Source organism: Babylonia areolata, chromosome 19 (genome assembly GCF_041734735.1).
Source record: "Babylonia areolata isolate BAREFJ2019XMU chromosome 19, ASM4173473v1, whole genome shotgun sequence".
In the NCBI taxonomy this organism is placed as follows: domain Eukaryota; kingdom Metazoa; phylum Mollusca; class Gastropoda; order Neogastropoda; family Buccinidae; genus Babylonia; species Babylonia areolata.
Window position 1 is genome coordinate 982470 of NC_134894.1, and position 21356 is coordinate 1003825.

Genomic DNA, 21356 nt, shown 5'->3' on the forward strand with positions numbered 1-21356 from the left:
ATCACCCCACATGTTACCCCACACGTCACCCCACATGTCACCCCACATGTTACCCCACACATCACCCCACTGTTACCCCTCATATCACCCACATGTTACCCCTCATATCACCCCACACGTCACCCCACATGTTACCCCACATATCACCCCACATGTTACCCCACACGTCACCCCACATGTTATCCCTCATATCACCCCACACGTCACCCCACATGTTACCCCTCATATCACCCACATGTCACCCCTCATATCACACCACCCCTCATGTCACCCCACATGTCACCCCTCATATCACCCACATGTTACCCCTCATATCACCCCACATGTCACCCCACACGTCACCCCTCACATCACCCCACATGTCACCCCTCGCATCAGCCATACTTCCCACATGTCACCCCACACGTCACCCCTCATATCACCCCACACGTCACCACAAGTCACCCCACACGTCACCCCTCATGTCACCCCACACATCACCCCTCATGTCACCCCACACATCACCCCACACGTCACCCCTCATGTCACCCCACATGGCACTCCTCGTCACCCCACATGGCACCCCTCATGTCACCACACATCACCCCACACATCACCCCACATGTCACCCCTCATATCACCCCACATGTCACCCCACATGTCACCCCTCATATCACCCCACACGTCACCCCTCATATCACCCCACACATCACCCCACATATCACCCCACTTATCACTCCACACATCACCCCACATGTCACCCCTCATATCACCCCACATGTCACCCCTCATATCACCCCACGTCATCCCACACATCACCCCTCATGTCACCCCACGCGTCACCCCTCATGTCATCCCACATGTCACCCCTCATATCACCCCACATGTCACCCCATGTCACTCACTTGTAGAAGTTGCCAGTCAGTGTTCCAGGCAGAGGTGTGTCCAGACCTGGTTTGTATGGCTCCTGTACTGACATCGGGTTTCCCTGCACATCACATCACTACACATCACATCACATCACATCACTACACATCACATCACCACACATTACACATCACCACACATCACCTGCACACATCACATCACTACACATCACCTGTAAACATCGAATCATGACACATTAACTGTACACATCACATCACCTCCACACATCACATCACCACACATCACCACACATCACCTGAACACACCGTCACATCACCACACATCACATCACTACACATCACCTGAACACATCATCACATCACCACACATCACATCACTACACATCACCTGAACACATCATCACATCACCACACATCACCTGAACACATCATCACATCACCACACATCACATCACCACACATCAATTGCACACATCACATAACACATAACCTGCACACACCATAACACATCACCTGCACACATCATCACACCATAACACACCACATGAACACATATTCACACCATAACACATCACGTTAAAACACATCACCTGCACACATCATCACACCATAACACTTAACCTGCACACGCCATAACACATCACCTGAATACATCATCACATCATAACACATCACATGAACACATCACATTATAACACATCACCTGCACACATCACATCACTACACATCACCTGCACATATCACCTGTACACATCACACATCATCACACATCACATCATAACACATCACATGAACAAATCACTTCATGACAAATCACCTGAATAGCAGGCTGATCCCCTGAATTGAATATTTAAAAAAAAGAAGAAAAATCTGGAGAAAGACACACTCCTGCATTTGGTGTAGTAAAGTACTCGTGTATTTTCTGACATTTGGTGTAGTAAAGTGCTGGTATATTTTCTAACATTTGGTGTAGTAAAGTACTGGTATATTTTCTGACACCTGGTGTAGTAAAGTGCTGGTATATTTTCTGACATTTGGTGTAGTAAAGTACTGGATTATTTTCTGACACCTGGTGTAGTAAAGTGCTGGTGCTGGTATATTTTCTGACATTTGGTGTAGTAAAGTGCTGGTATATTTTCTGACATTTGGTGTAGTAAAGTACTGGTATATTTTCTGACATTTGGTGTAGTAAAGTGCTGGTATATTTTCTGACATTTGGTGTAGTAAAGTGCTGGTATATTTTCTGACATTTGGTGTAGTAAAGTGCTGGTGCTGGTATATTTTCTGACATTTGGTGTAGTAAAGTGCTGGTATATTTTCTGACATTTGGTGTAGTAAAGTGCTGGTATATGTTCTGACATTTGGTGTAGTAAAGTGCTGGTATATTTTCTGACATTTGGTGTAGTAAAGTGCTGGTATATTTTCTGACATTTGGTGTAGTAAAGTGCTGGTATATGTTCTGACATTTGGTGTAGTAAAGTGCTGGTATATTTTCTGACATTTGGTGTAGTAAAGTACTGGTATATTTTCTGACATTTGGTGTAGTAAAGTACTGGTATATTTTCTGACATCTGGTGTAGTAAAGTACTGGTATATTTTCTGACATTTGGTGTAGTAAAGTACTGGTATATTCTGGCAAAATTCTGTAGTTATCCACTCTGAATAGGTAAACAAATACATAAGGATGCACTCAATGCCTGACGATGCACACTGGGTTATGCTGCTGGTCAGGCATCTGCTTGAAGATGTGGTGTAGCTTGTATGACTGTCCGCATGCAGTGATGCTTCCTTGAGAAACAGAATGATCTGACTGAGAGTTGACAAGACTTTGTGTAGTGACACCTTACCACTTTTCCACTGATCTGACAACAAATGTTATTCACCAATAACAAAACTGCTAGAAAATCCCTGCTTGTGTAACAAATGTTATTCACCAATAACATAGTGCTAGAAAATCCCTGCTAGTGTAACAAATGTTATTCACCAATAACATAGTGCTAGAAAATCCCTGCTCGTGTAACAAATGTTATTCACCGTAGCGTGGTCAGTCGGCCACTTCTTTCTTTCCATCAGCTTGTTCGTCCACGCACTACGTTCCCAGACAGACGTCAGTAACAAACCGGACACAGTTTTTGTGGAGGTAATAAATTGTTGACTGTAGCTTTCTTTCCTTTTTTTCCATACGAGCAGACGCGAGTAAAGTCTTTCAAAAACGCGTAAGGCGACGTTCGATGACTTCGAATTGATACAGGAAGATGAAGATCAAGTGTACGACCGGATTGAAGAACCTGAAATGTCCCGGAAAATGGATCTGGAGTTTGTCCGGCTAATGGACGAAATGGACGGATTGAAGAGAAAGATCGAGCAGCACGGTTTGTAAGACGAGCTGGAAAGGGTGTTCAGTACGTACGAGGATCCCATTTTGAGAACGGAACTGCTGTCCCACTTGTCCAGCGTTCGCAGTCGAGCAGCAGCTGCCCAGAGTGTATCTTCTCAACTTCAGCAATTGGAGATGCAGTTGTAGTAAAGTGCTGGTGCTGGTATATTTTCTGACATTTGGTGTAGTAAAGTGCTGGTATATGTTCTGACATCTGGTGTAGTAAAGTGCTGGTACATTATAAAGAAAAAAGTTGGACAGGGAGAAAAGAGAATGAAAGACGCACTGCTGCCAACACAGAGTCCCTGAGGGTGTGGGTTTGAATCCCACTCTTGCCTTTCTCCCAAGCTTGACTGGAAGATCAAACTGAACGTCTACTGATTTGGATGAGACGATAAACCAAGGTCCTGTGTGCAGCACACACAAAGCACACTGAAAAAGAACCCATGGCAACGAGAGTGTTGCCCTCTGGCAAAATTCTGTAGTTATCCACTCTGAATAGGTAAACAAATACATAAGGATGCACTCAATGCCTGACGATGCACACTGGGTTATGCTGCTGGTCAGGCATCTGCTTGAAGATGTGGTGTAGCTTGTATGACTGTCCGCATGCAGTGATGCTTCCTTGAGAAACAGAATGATCTGACTGAGAGTTGACAAGACTTTGTGTAGTGACACCTTACCACTTTTCCACTGATCTGACAACAAATGTTATTCACCAATAACAAAACTGCTAGAAAATCCCTGCTTGTGTAACAAATGTTATTCACCAATAACATAGTGATACTGTCAGGTCAGGTCATTAGATCTGCTACTGGTAACCTGTAATCCAGTACAACCTGTTCAGGGTCGGGTTGCCGGCGACTAAACCGGCACTCCCACTGCTCCCTTCTGGGACTGGTGTGGCGGGTGGCTAGACACCCTTATGGAGATCCATAAAAGGGCGTTGGCTCAGGAGAGCCACCGACGGCCATCTAGCTCCACTGTGCTGTGTGCATGCCACACGCAGTTGGCCCCCGGGGTGTGTCTACCCATGCATGCGAAGTCTGGATCCGGCAGAATCTGCGGAAGAAACCTATCGGTTCAACGGAAAGGAAGGCGGTTACAGCAACGCACTGTGGAGTGCAGACAGCAAGATGAGACACTGAAAGGATATCTTGGTCATCCACTGCATCCGTGCTCATCCTCCAGTCGTCTCGACTTAGTCTTGCCACTGGAAATTGGTGGACCCGGACGAGAGAGTGAGGTCGACGTTGCGCAACTCCTCTTCACTTTAAACAAACTCATCGCGCAAGTCATCAGTCATCCTTATTGACCTTTCATCCTTCATCATTTCATCACCCCCAAGTCCTGTGGCGACAGGCGAGTGACGAAACGACAGGTGTGGGTACACTGGCAGTCGCAGCCGCAGACCTGCACGCAGGCGGCTCAGGCCATAGGGTCGTTCTTCGTCGACAGGAGCAGCGATGGAGCTTGGCAGCCGTCTGAGCAGCCCTCTTTAGGAATGCACTGTTCACCTCCCTGGCATGAGGAAGGGGCTAGAAAAGGTGCCCTAAAAATTGCCTGCTCCATATCACCCTGGCCAGCATACCGCGGCTGGCGGGGACCCTACATCAGCGGTCAAAACAACAAGAAAGAAAAGAAAAAAACAAGGATCGTTCCTCTCACCATTGGTGCTTGGAACATAAGGACTCTCCTGGACAGAGATAACGCGGACAGACCCCAAAGGAGAACGGCACTAGTTGCATCCGAACTCGCCAGATACAACATTGACATCGCAGCCTTGAGTGAGACTCAGCTTGCAGGCGAAGGCGAGCTCTGTGAACAGGGATCTGGTTACACCTTCTTCTGGAGTGGACGAGGAAGCGAAGAGCAACGTGAGGCTGGCGTTGGTTTTGCAGTAAAAACAGCACTTGTCAGCAAGCTAGCTGGAATCCCAAAGGGAGTCAACGATAGGCTTATGACCATGAAACTCCCACTGGCATCTGGCCAGAAGCACCTCACCATTGTCAGTGCCTACGCCCCAACCATGACCAACCCGGATGAAGTGAGGGCGAAGTTCTACGAGGACCTTTACTCTGTCATTGCTGCCATCCCTAAAGCAGACAAGCTCATCATTCTTGGGGACTTCAATGCTAGAGTTGGCTCTGACTACATCTCCTGGGATGGAGTGATTGGAAAGCACGGTGTGGGCCACTGCAACCCAAATGGATTGCTTTTGCTTCAGACCTGTGCAGAGCACGAACTGCTGATAACCAACACAGTTTTCTGCCTCCCTACCCGTAACAGGACGTCATGGATGCACCCTCGCTCAAAGCATTGGCATCTCATCGATTATGTCATCGTCAGGAAAAGGGATAGGCAAGATGTACGTATAACAAAGACCATGTGCGGTGCTGAGTGTTGGACAGACCATCGCCTTGTAGTCTCGAAGCTGAATATTCGAATCCAGCCCAAGAGACGCCCCCAAGGCCAGAAGGCTCCAAAACGGCTCAACATCGCTAAGCTGAAAAACATCACCATCAAACAGTCCTTTGTGGAGCTGCTGGAAAATCGTCTGGAATCCGCCTCTCTGGACAACCAGAATGTGGAGTCTGACTGGAGGACCCTGCGCAAACTGATTTATAGTACAGCTTCAGAGACCCTGGGACCCATGACCAGAAAGCACAAAGACTCACTATCTTCCCCGTGAATTTGGACAGGTGACAGTGATTCTGACCTACATTCCAGGCCCAGACAACGCACAGGCAGCACAACGTGTGGCTGACAGTTACAACGCAGCACTAAGTAGGTCAATGGAACAGGCTGTGTTCATGCTTGGAGATTTCAACATGTGTGACATTACAGGACATTTGCCTAACCTTCATCAATATGTGTCTTGCCCTACACGTCTTAACAGGACTTTAGATCGTTGCTATGGCGAAATTCCTGACGCTTATACTACTCGATGCAGGCCACCTCTTGGCAGGTCTGACCATAATGTTGTACATCTCATTCCAAATTACATTCAAAAAGTAAAACGTCAAAAACCAATATTGCACAACACAAAAAAGTGGGACAGTGACAGTGTCGAAGCTTTGAAAGGTTGTTTTGAAGCCACTGACTGGCAGTTATTTATTGACAGTTGTTCCAATAGTCTTGAAGAACTTGTGGATCATGTTGTATCGTACATCCAATTTTGTGAAGATTTAGTTATTAAGACAAAGACCACAAAGATTTTTTCTAATAATAAACCATGGATTACTAAAGAGTTGAAAGGTATTCTTAATGAAAAGAAAATAGCATTTTTAGCTGGTGACACTTTTAAGGTAAATGAACTCAAAAGAAGTTTTAACAGTCAACTTAAGTTAGCAAAACGTGAAAATAAAGATAAAGTGGAACGAAAAATGTTGTGTGGGGATGCTAGGAAGGCCTGGCAGGGGTTAAATACAATGATGGGGAGGAAACAGCGGCCCACAGCTCTGTTGTCTGATGACCCCTTTGGCTTTGCCGATGACATGAACAGGTTTTATGCAAGGTTTGACAGGCATGATTTCCGTGCAGAGTGTGATGATCTATGTCAGTCACTTGTCTCTTGCCCTGTGGAACTGGACACAGCTGAGGTGACGAGGTGTTTTTCACGTGTCAACCCAAACAAAGCGCCCGGACCAGACGGCCTGTCAGGTCGCGTGTTGAAAGTTTGTGCCGACCAGCTTGGTCCAGTTTTTACACGTTTTTCAATTTCTTTTAGATAATCATTTCATGCCCCGCTTATGGAAGATGACAACTATTGTTCCATTGCCAAAGTTTTCTGGTGCTGTCCAAATGAAAGATTTCCGCCCAGTGGCTCTCACATCTGTCGTTGCCAAATGTATGGAAAGAGTTGTCTGTGGACACTTATCGAAATGTATAGCTGATCACATGGATCCATTACAGTTTGCGTACAGGGCTAGACGAGATGTTGATGATGCAACAATTTCTTTAATTGATCTAATCGCATGTCATTTGGACAAATCTGGAACATCTGTTTGGGGTACTTTTTATGGACCTGTCCGCTGCTTTTAATACTATTCATCATATTTTAGTGAGGAAACTTATAGACCTAGTTGTAACATCTGACCTTATTTTATGGATACGACAGTTTTTATGCGATCGGCCACAGCGTGTTTGTCTGAATGTCAGTTCTGGCTGGCCCACATTGTCTGAAATTATTACTGTGAATACTGGAGTTCCGCAGGGCTGTGTTTTATCCCCTTTGCTTTTCTCCCTCTACATTATTGACATCAGGTGCTCAGAACTTTTTCTCAGTCTTGTAAAATATGCTGACGACATGGCTTTAGTAGGTCTTTTAAAAGACGAGTTTTCAATTTCACAGTATTTTTTAGAAATTAGTGTCATAAACTCTTTCTTAAAGGATAACTTTCTCAAACTGAACGTGGAGAAAACAAAAAAACTTATTTTAGGCAGTGAAAGGGGCACACACACTAAATCCAGTCATAATAGATCAGAAACAAGTGGAAATAGTGGACAGTTTTAAATATCTAGGGACTATAGTTGATAACAGTCTCACATTCAGTGAACATGTTGATGCCACTGCCAAGAAAGCTCACCAGAGACTCTTTTTACTGCGGAAATTAAGAAGTTTTAATGTTAGTCCACACATACTTGAGCTGGTGTACAGAAGTCTGATAGAAAGTGTCATGGCTTTCAGTATTGTGGCCTGGTTTGGCAATCTGACTGTGAAGTTAAAGACAAAATTAGGACGAGTTGTAAACCTGGCCAGCAAAATCATAACCAAGCCCCAGCAACAACTGAACACCCTACACCAGTCCACTCCAAATGTTTAATGATTCCACTCATCCACTTAACTCTGTCTTTCAGAAGCTCCCTTCTGGCAGACGATGTAAAATCCCTCTTGCAAAGAAGAATGTGTACAAAAAATCATTTGCCCCCTCTGCTGTTGCTGTGATAAATGATTCGCTCAAATAAGGTTTTTATTCCATTGCCTGCGATTTGTTTATTGTTATGATGGCAGTTGTCTTTCTTCCTTATATGTATGCATGCATGCGTGTAAAGAAAGAAGTGAGGGGAGGGGGTGAGGGGAGAAGTGCGTGCGTGCGTGCGTGCGTGCGTGTGTGTGTGCGTGTGTGTGGGCGCGTGCTCAGTGTTACTGTTTTGCCGCAGAGGGGCATGAAAGGAATTTTACATGCTTTAGCCTTGGTGGCGGTGTTGACCCTTCAACTGTGATTTCATGTTCTTAAACGTTATAATTATCTTACTGAATATTTTCCTATTATATCATTGAAATGTTTCACTTTATCTTAAAATGTAATTTTTGTTTTCTTACCAAAATGTTTTCTTTTAACATGATAGTTAATATGTATGCTGTGATTAAGGGTGTACCAGTTGCTCATTTGTTTGTTTTTTCGGTTTTATCTGTTGATGAGCATTTGTCTTTTTAAATGTTATTATTATCTTACTGAATATTCTTCTTTTTATAATCATTGAAACGTACACATGCGCGCGCGCACACAAAACGATGCATGCGCGCGCACGGGCACACACGCAGCACACACACAGTTGTTGCACTCTGAATGTAATAGTATCTTACCCACATGTTTTACTTTTTACATAATAATTGATGTGTACATGGTGATAAGTGAAGGGTGTGTCAGGGTTTTTTTGTTTTTTTGCTGATGGGCATTTTATTTTAAGTGAGCCTAAAGAAAATTTTCTGTTTTTGGTTGAAGCAGATAATAAAGTATTTTGAATTGAATTAAATTGAATGAAAACTGTGATGAAATCAAGCAGCTTCTGGATGAGAAACGCCATCTGCATCAAGCCTACCTGAGCAACCCAAAGTCCACATCAAAAAAGGATGCGTACGATGCCATCCGCAGGACTGTTCAGCAAAAGTTACGCCAGATGCAGGATAAGTGGCTGAGTGACAAAGCTGATGAGATCCAGGGATATGCTGACAGGCACGATATGAAGAGGTTCTATGATGCCTTAAAAGAAGTCTACGGCCCCACATCCTCAGGATCATCCCCCCTCCTCAGTGCAGATGGGAATACTTTGATCACAGAGAAGGAGAAAATTCTCAAACGCTGGGCTGAGCACTTCAACAGTGTCTTAAATCGCCCTTCCTCCATAAATGATGAAGCCATAGACCGTCTCCCACAAGTCCCAATCAACGAAGCACTGGACGATCCGCCAACACTTATTGAGACCCAGAAAGCAATCCGTCTGCTATCCAGTGGCAAAGCACCTGGCTCAGACTCCATACCAGCAGAGGTCTACAAGGATGGAGGCACCGTGCTGACTGAGAAGCTCCATCAGCTGTACTCACTCATGTGGAAAGAAGAGACGATCCCCCAGGATTTCAAAGATGCATCTATCATTCACTTGTACAAGCGAAAGGGGAACCGGCAAGCCTGTGATAACCATCGGAGCATTTCCTTGCTCTCCATCGCAGGCAAGATACTTGCCAGGATCCTACTAAACCGCCTCACAGCACACCTTGACCAAGGTCATTTGCCTGAGAGCCAACGTGGATTCCGGAAAGAGCGCGGAACCACCGACATGGTGTTTGCTGCAAGGCAGCTGCAAGAGAAATGTCAGGAGCAAAATGCTGATCTGTTCTCCACCTATGTCGACCTCACTAAGGCCTTCGACACCGTGAGTAGAGAGGGACTGTGGAAGATCATGACCAAGTACGGATGCCCTCGGAAATTTATTTCCTTGGTCAGCCAATTCCATGAAGGCATGCAGGCTCGAGTCCAAGACAAAGGCGAAACATCTGCTCCTTTTGCTGTCACAAATGGTGTCAAGCAAGGCTGCGTCCTGGCTCCAACGCTGTTCAGCCTCATGTTCTCTGCAATGCTTACTGATGCCTTCAGAGATGGCGATGTTGGAATCAGCCTAAAGTACCGAACAGATGGCAAGCTGTTTAACCTCAGAAGGCTTCAAGCAAAAACCAAGGTCATGACAGACATCATCAGAGACTTTTTGTTTGCCCTCAATGCTGATCTGAAGCTGACATGCAACTCAGCGTCGCCAAGTTTGCCACTGCCAGCAGGAACTTCGGCCTTACCATCAGCACGAGGAAAACTGAAGTTCTCCATCAGCCAGCCCCAGGGAAACCCTACGTTGAGCCCAACATCACAGTCAACGGTCAGAGACTCAGTGCAGTGGAGCGGTTCACATACCTTGGCAGCACACTGTCACGAAATGCGACCATCGACGATGAAGTGAATGTCAGGATTGCAAGAGCAAGCGCAACTTTTGGTAGACTCAATACAAATGTCTGGAACAGAAGAGGCATTAGTCTTGAGACCAAGCTAAAGGTCTACAGAGCAGTAGTTCTCCCCACACTACTGTACGCCTGCGAAACTTGGACAGTGTACCAACAACATGCCAAGAAGCTGAACCACTTCCACACAACATGCCTCAGGAAGCTACTGAACATCAAGTGGCAAGACAAGACCCCAGACACAGAGGTGCTCACAAAAGCCACCCTTCCCAGCATCTTCACCATCCTGATGCAGTCCCAGCTTCGCTGGGCTGGACATGTGGCGCGCATGCCAGACCATCGGCTGCCCAAAAGGCTCTTCTATGGCGAGCTGCAACAAGGGAAGAGATCACACGGAGGTCAGAAGAAGCGCTTCAGAGATACTCTGAAAGTCTCTCTGAAAGCGTTTGATATCAACCCTGACTCCTGGGAGGAATCTGCAGTGGACCGTGACAAATGGCGCGCTGCTGTGCACAAAGGCGCCAAGTTGTGCGAGGCCAACAGGACTGCTGCAGCTGTTCAGAAGAGGCAGGCCAGAAAGTCACGGGCAAACAAGCTCCCTGACAATGGTATGCCTGTCTTTGTCTGCCCCAACTGTCAGCGAACATTTCGTGCGCAGACTGGACTATTCAGCCATCTGCGCATTCACAGATAGATTCATGAGCATCCTCCCCCCCACCCTACCACCACCCTCCCCCCATCCCACCACCACCCTCCCCCCATCCCCCAGCTGGATGACAACGAAGGTCATCACCGATCTCGATGGACACACCACCACAGTGATAGAAAATCCCTGCTAGTGTAACAAATGTTATTCACCAATTATGTAACTTTGGTACAAGGTTCATGGAGTCAAGGTTGAGGAAAACTTTTTTTGGGGGGGGTGATGGTAGATTCTTGAAACATGTCAAACATGGTCAAGATTTGCACATGTCTGCAGTATGGCAACACACACACACAGACACACACACTTACAGAGCTGTCCTCAAACCAGAGGAAGAAGGAGAAGTAGAAGTCCCCCTCCCTGAGCAGTACAGAGGTGTAGCCCTGTTGTAACTTCTTCATCATGTAGCTGTACAGCGTCCAGATCTACACACAACATCACACATCACTGGTATACACATCACATCACACATCACTGGTATACACATCACACATCACTGGTATACACACCACATCACACATCACTGGTATACACATCACACACAGAGGTGTAGCCCTGTTGTAACTTCTTCATCATGTAGCTGTACAGCGTCCAGATCTACACACCACATCACACATCACTGGTATACACATCACACCCCACATCACACATCACTGGTATACACACCACATCACACATCACTGGTATACACATCACACACAGAGGTGTAGCCCTGTTGTAACTTCTTCATCATGTAGCTGTACAGCGTCCAGATCTACACACCAGAGTAAACATCACTGTTATAAACAAAACACACACAGAGGTGGTGACTGGTAAAACAGACACACACTGATACACCTGGTAAAACAGTCACACACTGAATGACTGATACACCTGGTAAAACAGTCACACACTGAATGACTGATACACCTGGTAAAACAGTCACACACTGAATGACTGATACACCTGGTAAAACAGTCACACACTGAATGACTGATACACTTGGTAAAACAGTCACACACTGAATGACTGATACACCTGGTAAAACAGTCACACACTGATACACTTGGTAAAACAGTCACACACTGAATGACTGATACACCTGGTAAAACAGTCACACACTGATACACTTGGTAAAACAGTCACACACTGAATGACTGATACACTTGGTAAAACAGTCACACACTGAATGACTGATACACCTGGTAAAACAGTCACACACTGATACACCTGGTAAAACAGTCACACACTGAATGACTGATACACCTGGTAAAACAGTCACACACTGATACACCTGGTAAAACAGTCACACACTGAATGACTGATACACCTGGTAAAACAGTCACACACTGAATGACTGATACACCTGGTAAAACAGTCACACACTGAATGACTGATACACTTGGTAAAACAGTCACACACTGAATGACTGATACACCTGGTAAAACAGTCACACACTGATACACTTGGTAAAACAGTCACACACTGATACACCTGGTAAAACAGTCACACACTGATACACCTGGTGAAACAGTCACACACTGAATGACTGATACACCTGGTAAAACAGTCACACACTGAATCTGGTAAAACAGTCACACACTGAATGACTGATACACCTGGTAAAACAGTCACACACTGAATGACTGATACACCTGGTAAAACAGTCACACACTGAATGACTGATACACCTGGTAAAACAGTCACACACTGAATGACTGACATACCTGGTAAAACAGTCATACACTGATACACCCGGTAAAACAGTCACACACTGAATGACTGATACACCTGGTAAAACAGTCACACACTGAATGACTGATACACCTGGTAAAACAGTCACACACTGATACACCTGGTAAAACAGTCACACACTGAATGGCTGATATACCTGGTAAAACAGTCACACACTGATACACCTGGTAAAACAGTCACACACTGATACACCTGGTAAAACAGTCACAGACTGAATGACTGATACACCTGGTAAAACAGTCACACACTGATACACTTGGTAAAACAGTCACACACTGAATGACTGACACACCTGGTAAAACAGTCACACACTGATACACCTGGTAAAACAGTCACACACTGAATGACTGATACACCTGGTAAAACAGTCACACACTGATACACCTGGTAAAACAGTCACACACTGATTGACTGATACACCTGGTAAAACAGTCATACACTGAAGGACTGATACACCTGGTAAAACAGTCACACACTGATACACCTGGTAAAACAGTCACACACTGAATGACTGATACACTTGGTAAAACAGTCACACACTGAATGACTGATACACTTGATAAAACAGTCATACACTGAATGACTGATACACCTGGTAAAACAGTCACACACTGATACACCTGGTAAAAGTCATACACTGAATGACTGATACACCTGGTAAAACAGTCACACACTCTGACACTGATATACCTGGTAAAACAGTCACACACTGATACACCTGGTAAAACAGTCACACACTGATACACCTGGTAAAACAGTCACACACTGAATGACTGATACACCTGGTAAAACAGTCACACACTGATACACCTGGTAAAACAGTCATACACTGAATGACTGATACACCTGGTAAAACAGTCACACACTGATATACCTGGTAAAACAGCCACACACTGATACACCTGGTAAAACAGCCACACACTGAATGACTGATACACCTGGTAAAACAGTCATACACTGAATGACTGATACACCTGGTAAAACAGTCACACACTGATACACCTGGTAAAACAGCCACACACTGATACACCTGGTAAAACAGTCACACACTGAATGACTGATACACCTGGTAAAACAGTCACACACTGATACACTTGGTAAAACAGTCACACACTGAATGACTGATACACCTGGTAAAACAGTCACACACTGAATGACTGATACACCTGGTAAAACAGTCACACACTGATACACCTGGTGAAACAGTCATACACTGATACACCTGGTAAAACAGTCATACACTGATACACCTGGTAAAACAGTCACACACTGATACACCTGGTAAAACAGTCACACACTGATACACCTGGTAAAACAGTCACACACTCTGACACTGATACACCTGGTAAAACAGCCACACACTGATACACCCGGTAAAACAGTCACACACTGATACACCTGGTAAAACAGCCACACACTGATACACCCGGTAAAACAGTCACACACTGAATGACTGATACACCTGGTAAAACAGTCACACACTCAATGACTGATACACCTGGTAAAACAGCCACACACTGATACACCCGGTAAAACAGTCACACACTGAATGACTGATACACCTGGTAAAACAGTCACACACTGAATGACTGATACACCTGGTAAAACAGTCACACACTCTGACACTGATACACCTGGTAAAACAGTCACACACTGATACACCTGGTAAAACAGTCACACACTGAATGACTGATACACCTGGTAAAACAGTCACACACTGAATGACTGATACACCTGGTAAAACAGTCACACACTGATACACCTGGTAAAACAGTCACACACTGAATGACTGATATACCTGGTAAAACAGTCACACACTGAATGACTGATACACCTGGTAAAACAGTCACACACTGAATGACTGATACACCTGGTAAAACAGTCACACACTGATACACCTGGTAAAACAGTCACACACTGAATGACTGATACACCTGGTAAAACAGTCACACACTGAATGACTGATACACCTGGTAAAACAGTCACACACTGAATGACTGATACACTTGGTAAAACAGTCACACACTGAATGACTGATACACCTGGTAAAACAGTCACACACTGATACACTTGGTAAAACAGTCACACACTGAATGACTGATACACCTGGTAAAACAGTCACACACTGATACACTTGGTAAAACAGTCACACACTGAATGACTGATACACTTGGTAAAACAGTCACACACTGAATGACTGATACACCTGGTAAAACAGTCACACACTGATACACCTGGTAAAACAGTCACACACTGAATGACTGATACACCTGGTAAAACAGTCACACACTGAATGACTGATACACCTGGTATAACAGTCACACACTGAATGACTGATACACCTGGTAAAACAGTCACACACTGAATGACTGATACACCTGGTAAAACAGTCACACACTGAATGACTGATACACCTGGTAAAACAGTCACACACTGAATGACTGATACACCTGGTAAAACAGTCACACACTGAATGACTGATACACTTGGTAAAACAGTCACACACTGAATGACTGATACACCTGGTAAAACAGTCACACACTGATACACTTGGTAAAACAGTCACACACTGAATGACTGATACACCTGGTAAAACAGTCACACACTGATACACTTGGTAAAACAGTCACACACTGAATGACTGATACACCTGGTAAAACAGTCACACACTGATACACCTGGTAAAACAGTCACACACTGAATGGCTGATATACCTGGTAAAACAGTCACACACTGAATGACTGATACACCTGGTAAAACAGTCACACACTGAATGACTGATACACCTGGTAAAACAGTCACACACTGATACACCTGGTAAAACAGTCACACACTGAATGGCTGATATACCTGGTAAAACAGTCACACACTGATACACCTGGTAAAACAGTCACACACTGATACACCTGGTAAAACAGTCACAGACTGAATGACTGATACACCTGGTAAAACAGTCACACACTGATACACTTGGTAAAACAGTCACACACTGAATGACTGACACACCTGGTAAAACAGTCACACACTGATACACCTGGTAAAACAGTCACACACTGAATGACTGATACACCTGGTAAAACAGTCACACACTGATACACCTGGTAAAACAGTCACACACTGATTGACTGATACACCTGGTAAAACAGTCATACACTGAAGGACTGATACACCTGGTAAAACAGTCACACACTGATACACCTGGTAAAACAGTCACACACTGAATGACTGATACACTTGGTAAAACAGTCACACACTGAATGACTGATACACTTGATAAAACAGTCATACACTGAATGACTGATACACCTGGTAAAACAGTCACACACTGATACACCTGGTAAAAGTCATACACTGAATGACTGATACACCTGGTAAAACAGTCACACACTCTGACACTGATATACCTGGTAAAACAGTCACACACTGATACACCTGGTAAAACAGTCACACACTGATACACCTGGTAAAACAGTCACACACTGAATGACTGATACACCTGGTAAAACAGTCACACACTGATACACCTGGTAAAACAGTCATACACTGAATGACTGATACACCTGGTAAAACAGTCACACACTGATATACCTGGTAAAACAGCCACACACTGATACACCTGGTAAAACAGCCACACACTGAATGACTGATACACCTGGTAAAACAGTCATACACTGAATGACTGATACACCTGGTAAAACAGTCACACACTGATACACCTGGTAAAACAGCCACACACTGATACACCTGGTAAAACAGCCACACACTGAATGACTGATACACCTGGTAAAACAGTCACACACTGATACACTTGGTAAAACAGTCACACACTGAATGACTGATACACCTGGTAAAACAGTCACACACTGATACACTTGGTAAAACAGTCACACACTGAATGACTGACACACCTGGTAAAACAGTCACACACTGATACACCTGGTAAAACAGTCACACACTGATACACCTGGTGAAACAGTCATACACTGATACACCTGGTAAAACAGTCACACACTGATACACCTGGTAAAACAGTCACACACTGATACACCTGGTAAAACAGTCACACACTGATACACCTGGTAAAACAGTCATACACTGATACACCTGGTAAAACAGCCACACACTGATACACCCGGTAAAACAGTCACACACTGAATGACTGATATACCTGGTAAAACAGTCACACACTGAATGACTGATTCACCTGGTAAAACAGCCACACACTGATACACCCGGTAAAACAGTCACACACTGAATGACTGATATACCTGGTAAAACAGTCACACACTGAATGACTGATTCACCTGGTAAAACAGTCACACACTCTGACACTGATACACCTGGTAAAACAGTCACACACTGATACACCTGGTAAAACAGTCACACACTGAATGACTGATACACCTGGTAAAACAGTCACACACTGAATGACTGATACACCTGGTAAAACAGTCACACACTGAATGACTGATACACCTGGTAAAACAGTCACACACTGAATGACTGATATACCTGGTAAAACAGTCACACACTGAATGACTGATACACCTGGTAAAACAGTCACACACTGAATGACTGATACACCTGGTAAAACAGTCACACACTGATACACCTGGTAAAACAGTCACACACTGAATGACTGATACACCTGGTAAAACAGTCACACACTGAATGACTGATACACCTGGTAAAACAGTCACACACTGAATGACTGATATACCTGGTAAAACAGTCATACACTGAATGACTGATACACCTGGTAAAACAGTCACACACTGAATGACTGATACACCTGGTAAAACAGTCATACACTGAATGACTGATACACCTGGTAAAACAGTCACACACTGAATGACTGATATACCTGGTAAAACAGTCACACACTGAATGACTGATACACCTGGTAAAACAGTCACACACTGATACACTGGCTGAAGGGAAGGGTGTGGCCCATACAGACAGAAGGAGAGCGGTCACCTTGTCCTTCAGGAAGTGCGTCGCATTGTTGTTGCCTGTGTCAGACAGGAGGCTGAAGGAAGGAGCGATCATCTGGTGGAACTGTCGGTCCACGTAGATAAAGTGAACCAACCCTGGGAACTCATCCAGGTATCTATGCCGGTTAAAGATCATCATCCACCACAACACACTGACAGTTCACCACAACACGCTGACAGTTCAAATTCAATCTATCATCAGTAGACCAGCAGCACTTTGAAGACAACAATTATCCAAAGTAAATTTCCAAACAAGAAAGTATGGTGTTGTGTAGCCCCTGTCAAGGTGACCACAGTGACAACAGTCCTCTTTCAACACAACACCTGTCAAGGTGACCACAGTGACAACAGTCCTCTTTCAACACAACACATGTCCAGGTGACCACAGTGACAACAGTCCTCTTTCAACACAACACCTGTCCAGGTGACAACAGTCCTCTTTCAATACAACACCTGTCTAGGTGACCACAGTGACAACAGTCCTCTTTCAACACAACACCTGTCAAGGTGACCACAGTGACAACAGTCCTCTTTCAACACAACACCTGTCAAGGTGACCACAGTGACAACAGTCCTCTTTCAACACAACACCTGTCTAGGTGACCACAGTGACAACAGTCCTCTTTCAACACAACACCTGTCAAGGTTACCACAGTGACAACAGTCCTCTTTCAACACAACACCTGTCAAGGTGACCACAGTGACAACAGTCCTCTTTCAACACAACACCTGTCAAGGTGACCACAGTGACAACAGTCCTCTTTCAACACAACACCTGTCCAGGTGACAACAGTCCTCTTTCAACACAACACCTGTCAGTGACAACAGTCCTCTTTCAACACAACACCTGTCAGTGACAACAGTCCTCTTTCAACACAACACCTGTCAGTGACAACAGTCCTCTTTCAACACAACACCTGTCAAGGTGACCACAGTGAGAACAGTCATCTTTCAACACACCTGTCTAGGTGACCACAGTGACAACAATCATCTTTCAACACAACACCTGTCTAGGTGACCACAGTGACAACAATCATCTTTCAACACAACACCTGTCAAGGTGACCACAGTGACAACAATCATCTTTCAACACAACACCTGTCAAGGTGACCACAGTGACAACAATCATCTTTCAACACAACACCTGTCTAGGTGACCACAGTGACAACAGTCCTCTTTCAACACAACACCTGTCAAGGTGACCACAATGACAACAGTCCTCTTTCAACATGACACCTGTCAAGGTGACCACAGTGACAACAGTCCTCTTTCAACATGACACCTGTCACGGTGACAACAGTGACAACAGTCCTCTTACAACACAACACCTGTCAAGGTGACCACAGTGACAGCAGTCCTCTTTCAACACAACACCTGTCTAGGTGACCGCAGTGACAACAGTCCTCTTTCAACATGACACCTGTCAAGGTGACAACAGTGACAACAGTCCTCTTTCAACACAACACCTGTCTAGGTGACCGCAGTGGCAACAGTCCTCTTTCAACACAACACCTGTCTAGGTGACCGCAGTGACAACAGTCCTCTTTCAACACAACATCTGTCTAGGTGACCGCAGTGACAACAGTCCTCTTTCAATACAACACCTGTCAAGGTGACCGCAGTGACAACAGTCCTCTTTCAACACAACACCTGTCTAGGTGACCGCAGTGACAACAGTCATCTTTCAATACAACATCTGTCTAGGTGACCGCAGTGACAACAGTCCTCTTTCAACACAACACCTGTCTAGGTGACCGCAGTGACAACAGTCCTCTTTCAACACAACACCTGTCTAGGTGACCGCAGTGACAACAGTCCTCTTTCAATACAACACCTGTCTAGGTGACCGCACTGACAACAGTCCTCTTTCAATACAACACCTGTCAAGGTGACCACAGTGACAACAGTCCTCTTTCAACACAACACCTGTCAAGGTGACCACAGTGACAACAGTCCTCTTTCAACACACCTGTCAAGGTGACCACAGTGACAACAGTCCTCTTTCAACATGACACCTGTCAAGGCGACCACAGTGACAACAGTCCTCTTTCAACATGACACCTGTCAAGGTGACCACAGTGACAACAGTCCTCTTTCAATACAACACCTGTCTAGGTGACCACAGTGACAACAGTCCTCTTTCAACACAACTGTCTAGGTGACCACAGTGACAACAGTCCTCTTTCAACACAACACCTGTCAAGGTGACCACAGTGACAACAGTCCTCTTTCAACATGACACCTGTCAAGGTGACCGCAGTGACAACAGTCCTCTTTCAATACAACACCTGTCAAGGTGACCACAGTGACAACAGTCATCTTTCAACACAACACCTGTCAAGGTGACCACAGTGACAACAGTCATCTTTCAACACAACACAACTGTCAAGGTGACCACAGTGACAACAGTCCTCTTTCAACACAACAACTATTGCTGTGTCTAAACAGCTTGGAATGGAGTTGTCAGACACAGTTCTTGTCAATCATCTGCTTTGAGACAAAAATGCAAATAAAAGAAATAGAAGAAGAAAGCAAAGCGCAATATTTTCATCTGTGTGTGTATGCAAGTGTGAAAACACAAGAATAAGATGTTACACACCACTGCACACCCACACCCAAACACGCACGCACGCACACACGCATGCACAAACACAAGCATACACACACACCATCCTACACATGCATGCAAACACACACACAAACTCACACCCTCACACACCCACCCGCCACCCACCCATCCACACCCACCCACAGCCAGTGAGAGAGGAAGGATACGAGGTCATGGTGATGTTGCGCTGGGCCTTGACCCCCAGGTAGTCCCGGTAGTCCATCAGCTCTCTCTGCAGCCCTGCCTTCATCGATGACATCACCTCCCTGCCCCCCTCACCCCCACCCTCAGCCTCACCCTTGCCCCGCCGGCCAGGGGCCACAAACAGCAGCTGGAACAGTTCCTTGAGGCGTCGCTGCAGGTCCATCAGGGGGGACTCCAGGCTGTGGACACACCTCAACCTTCAGCTCTCTGTACACACTGTGTACACAGCTATCTGTACACACTGTACACCTCAACCTTCAGCTCTCTGTACACACTGTGTACACAGCTATCTGTACACACTGTACACCTCAACCTTCAGCTCTCTGTACACACTGTGTACACAGCTCTCTGTACACACTGTACACCTCAACCTCCTTCAGCTCTCTGTACACACTGTGTACACAGCTCTCTGTACACACTGTACACCTCAACCTCCTTCAGCTATCTGTACACACACTGTACACCTCAACCTCCTTCAGCTATCTGTACACACACTGTACACCTCAACCTCCTTCAGCTATCTGTACACACTGTACACCTCAACCTTCAGCTATCTGTACACACTGTACACCTCAACCTTCAGCTCTCTGTACACACTGTGTACACAGCTATCTGTACACACTGTACACCTCAACCTTC

General features: G+C 45.1%; 1 protein-coding gene across 1 annotated transcript in view; it reads right to left on the minus strand.

Moving 5' to 3' along the window:
• The window catches only part of LOC143293355 (BLOC-3 complex member HPS1-like), a 73688-nt gene that overhangs the window by 6068 nt on the left and 46264 nt on the right, over positions 1–21356 (minus strand). Inside the window, exons 12-15 of the mRNA XM_076604160.1 lie at positions 20681–20896; positions 17889–18021; positions 11489–11602; positions 885–967 (exon numbers count right to left, since the gene is read on the minus strand). Of these exons, the coding sequence (XP_076460275.1) occupies positions 885–967; positions 11489–11602; positions 17889–18021; positions 20681–20896 (546 nt within the window). The remainder of the gene's footprint in view (positions 1–884; positions 968–11488; positions 11603–17888; positions 18022–20680; positions 20897–21356) is intronic.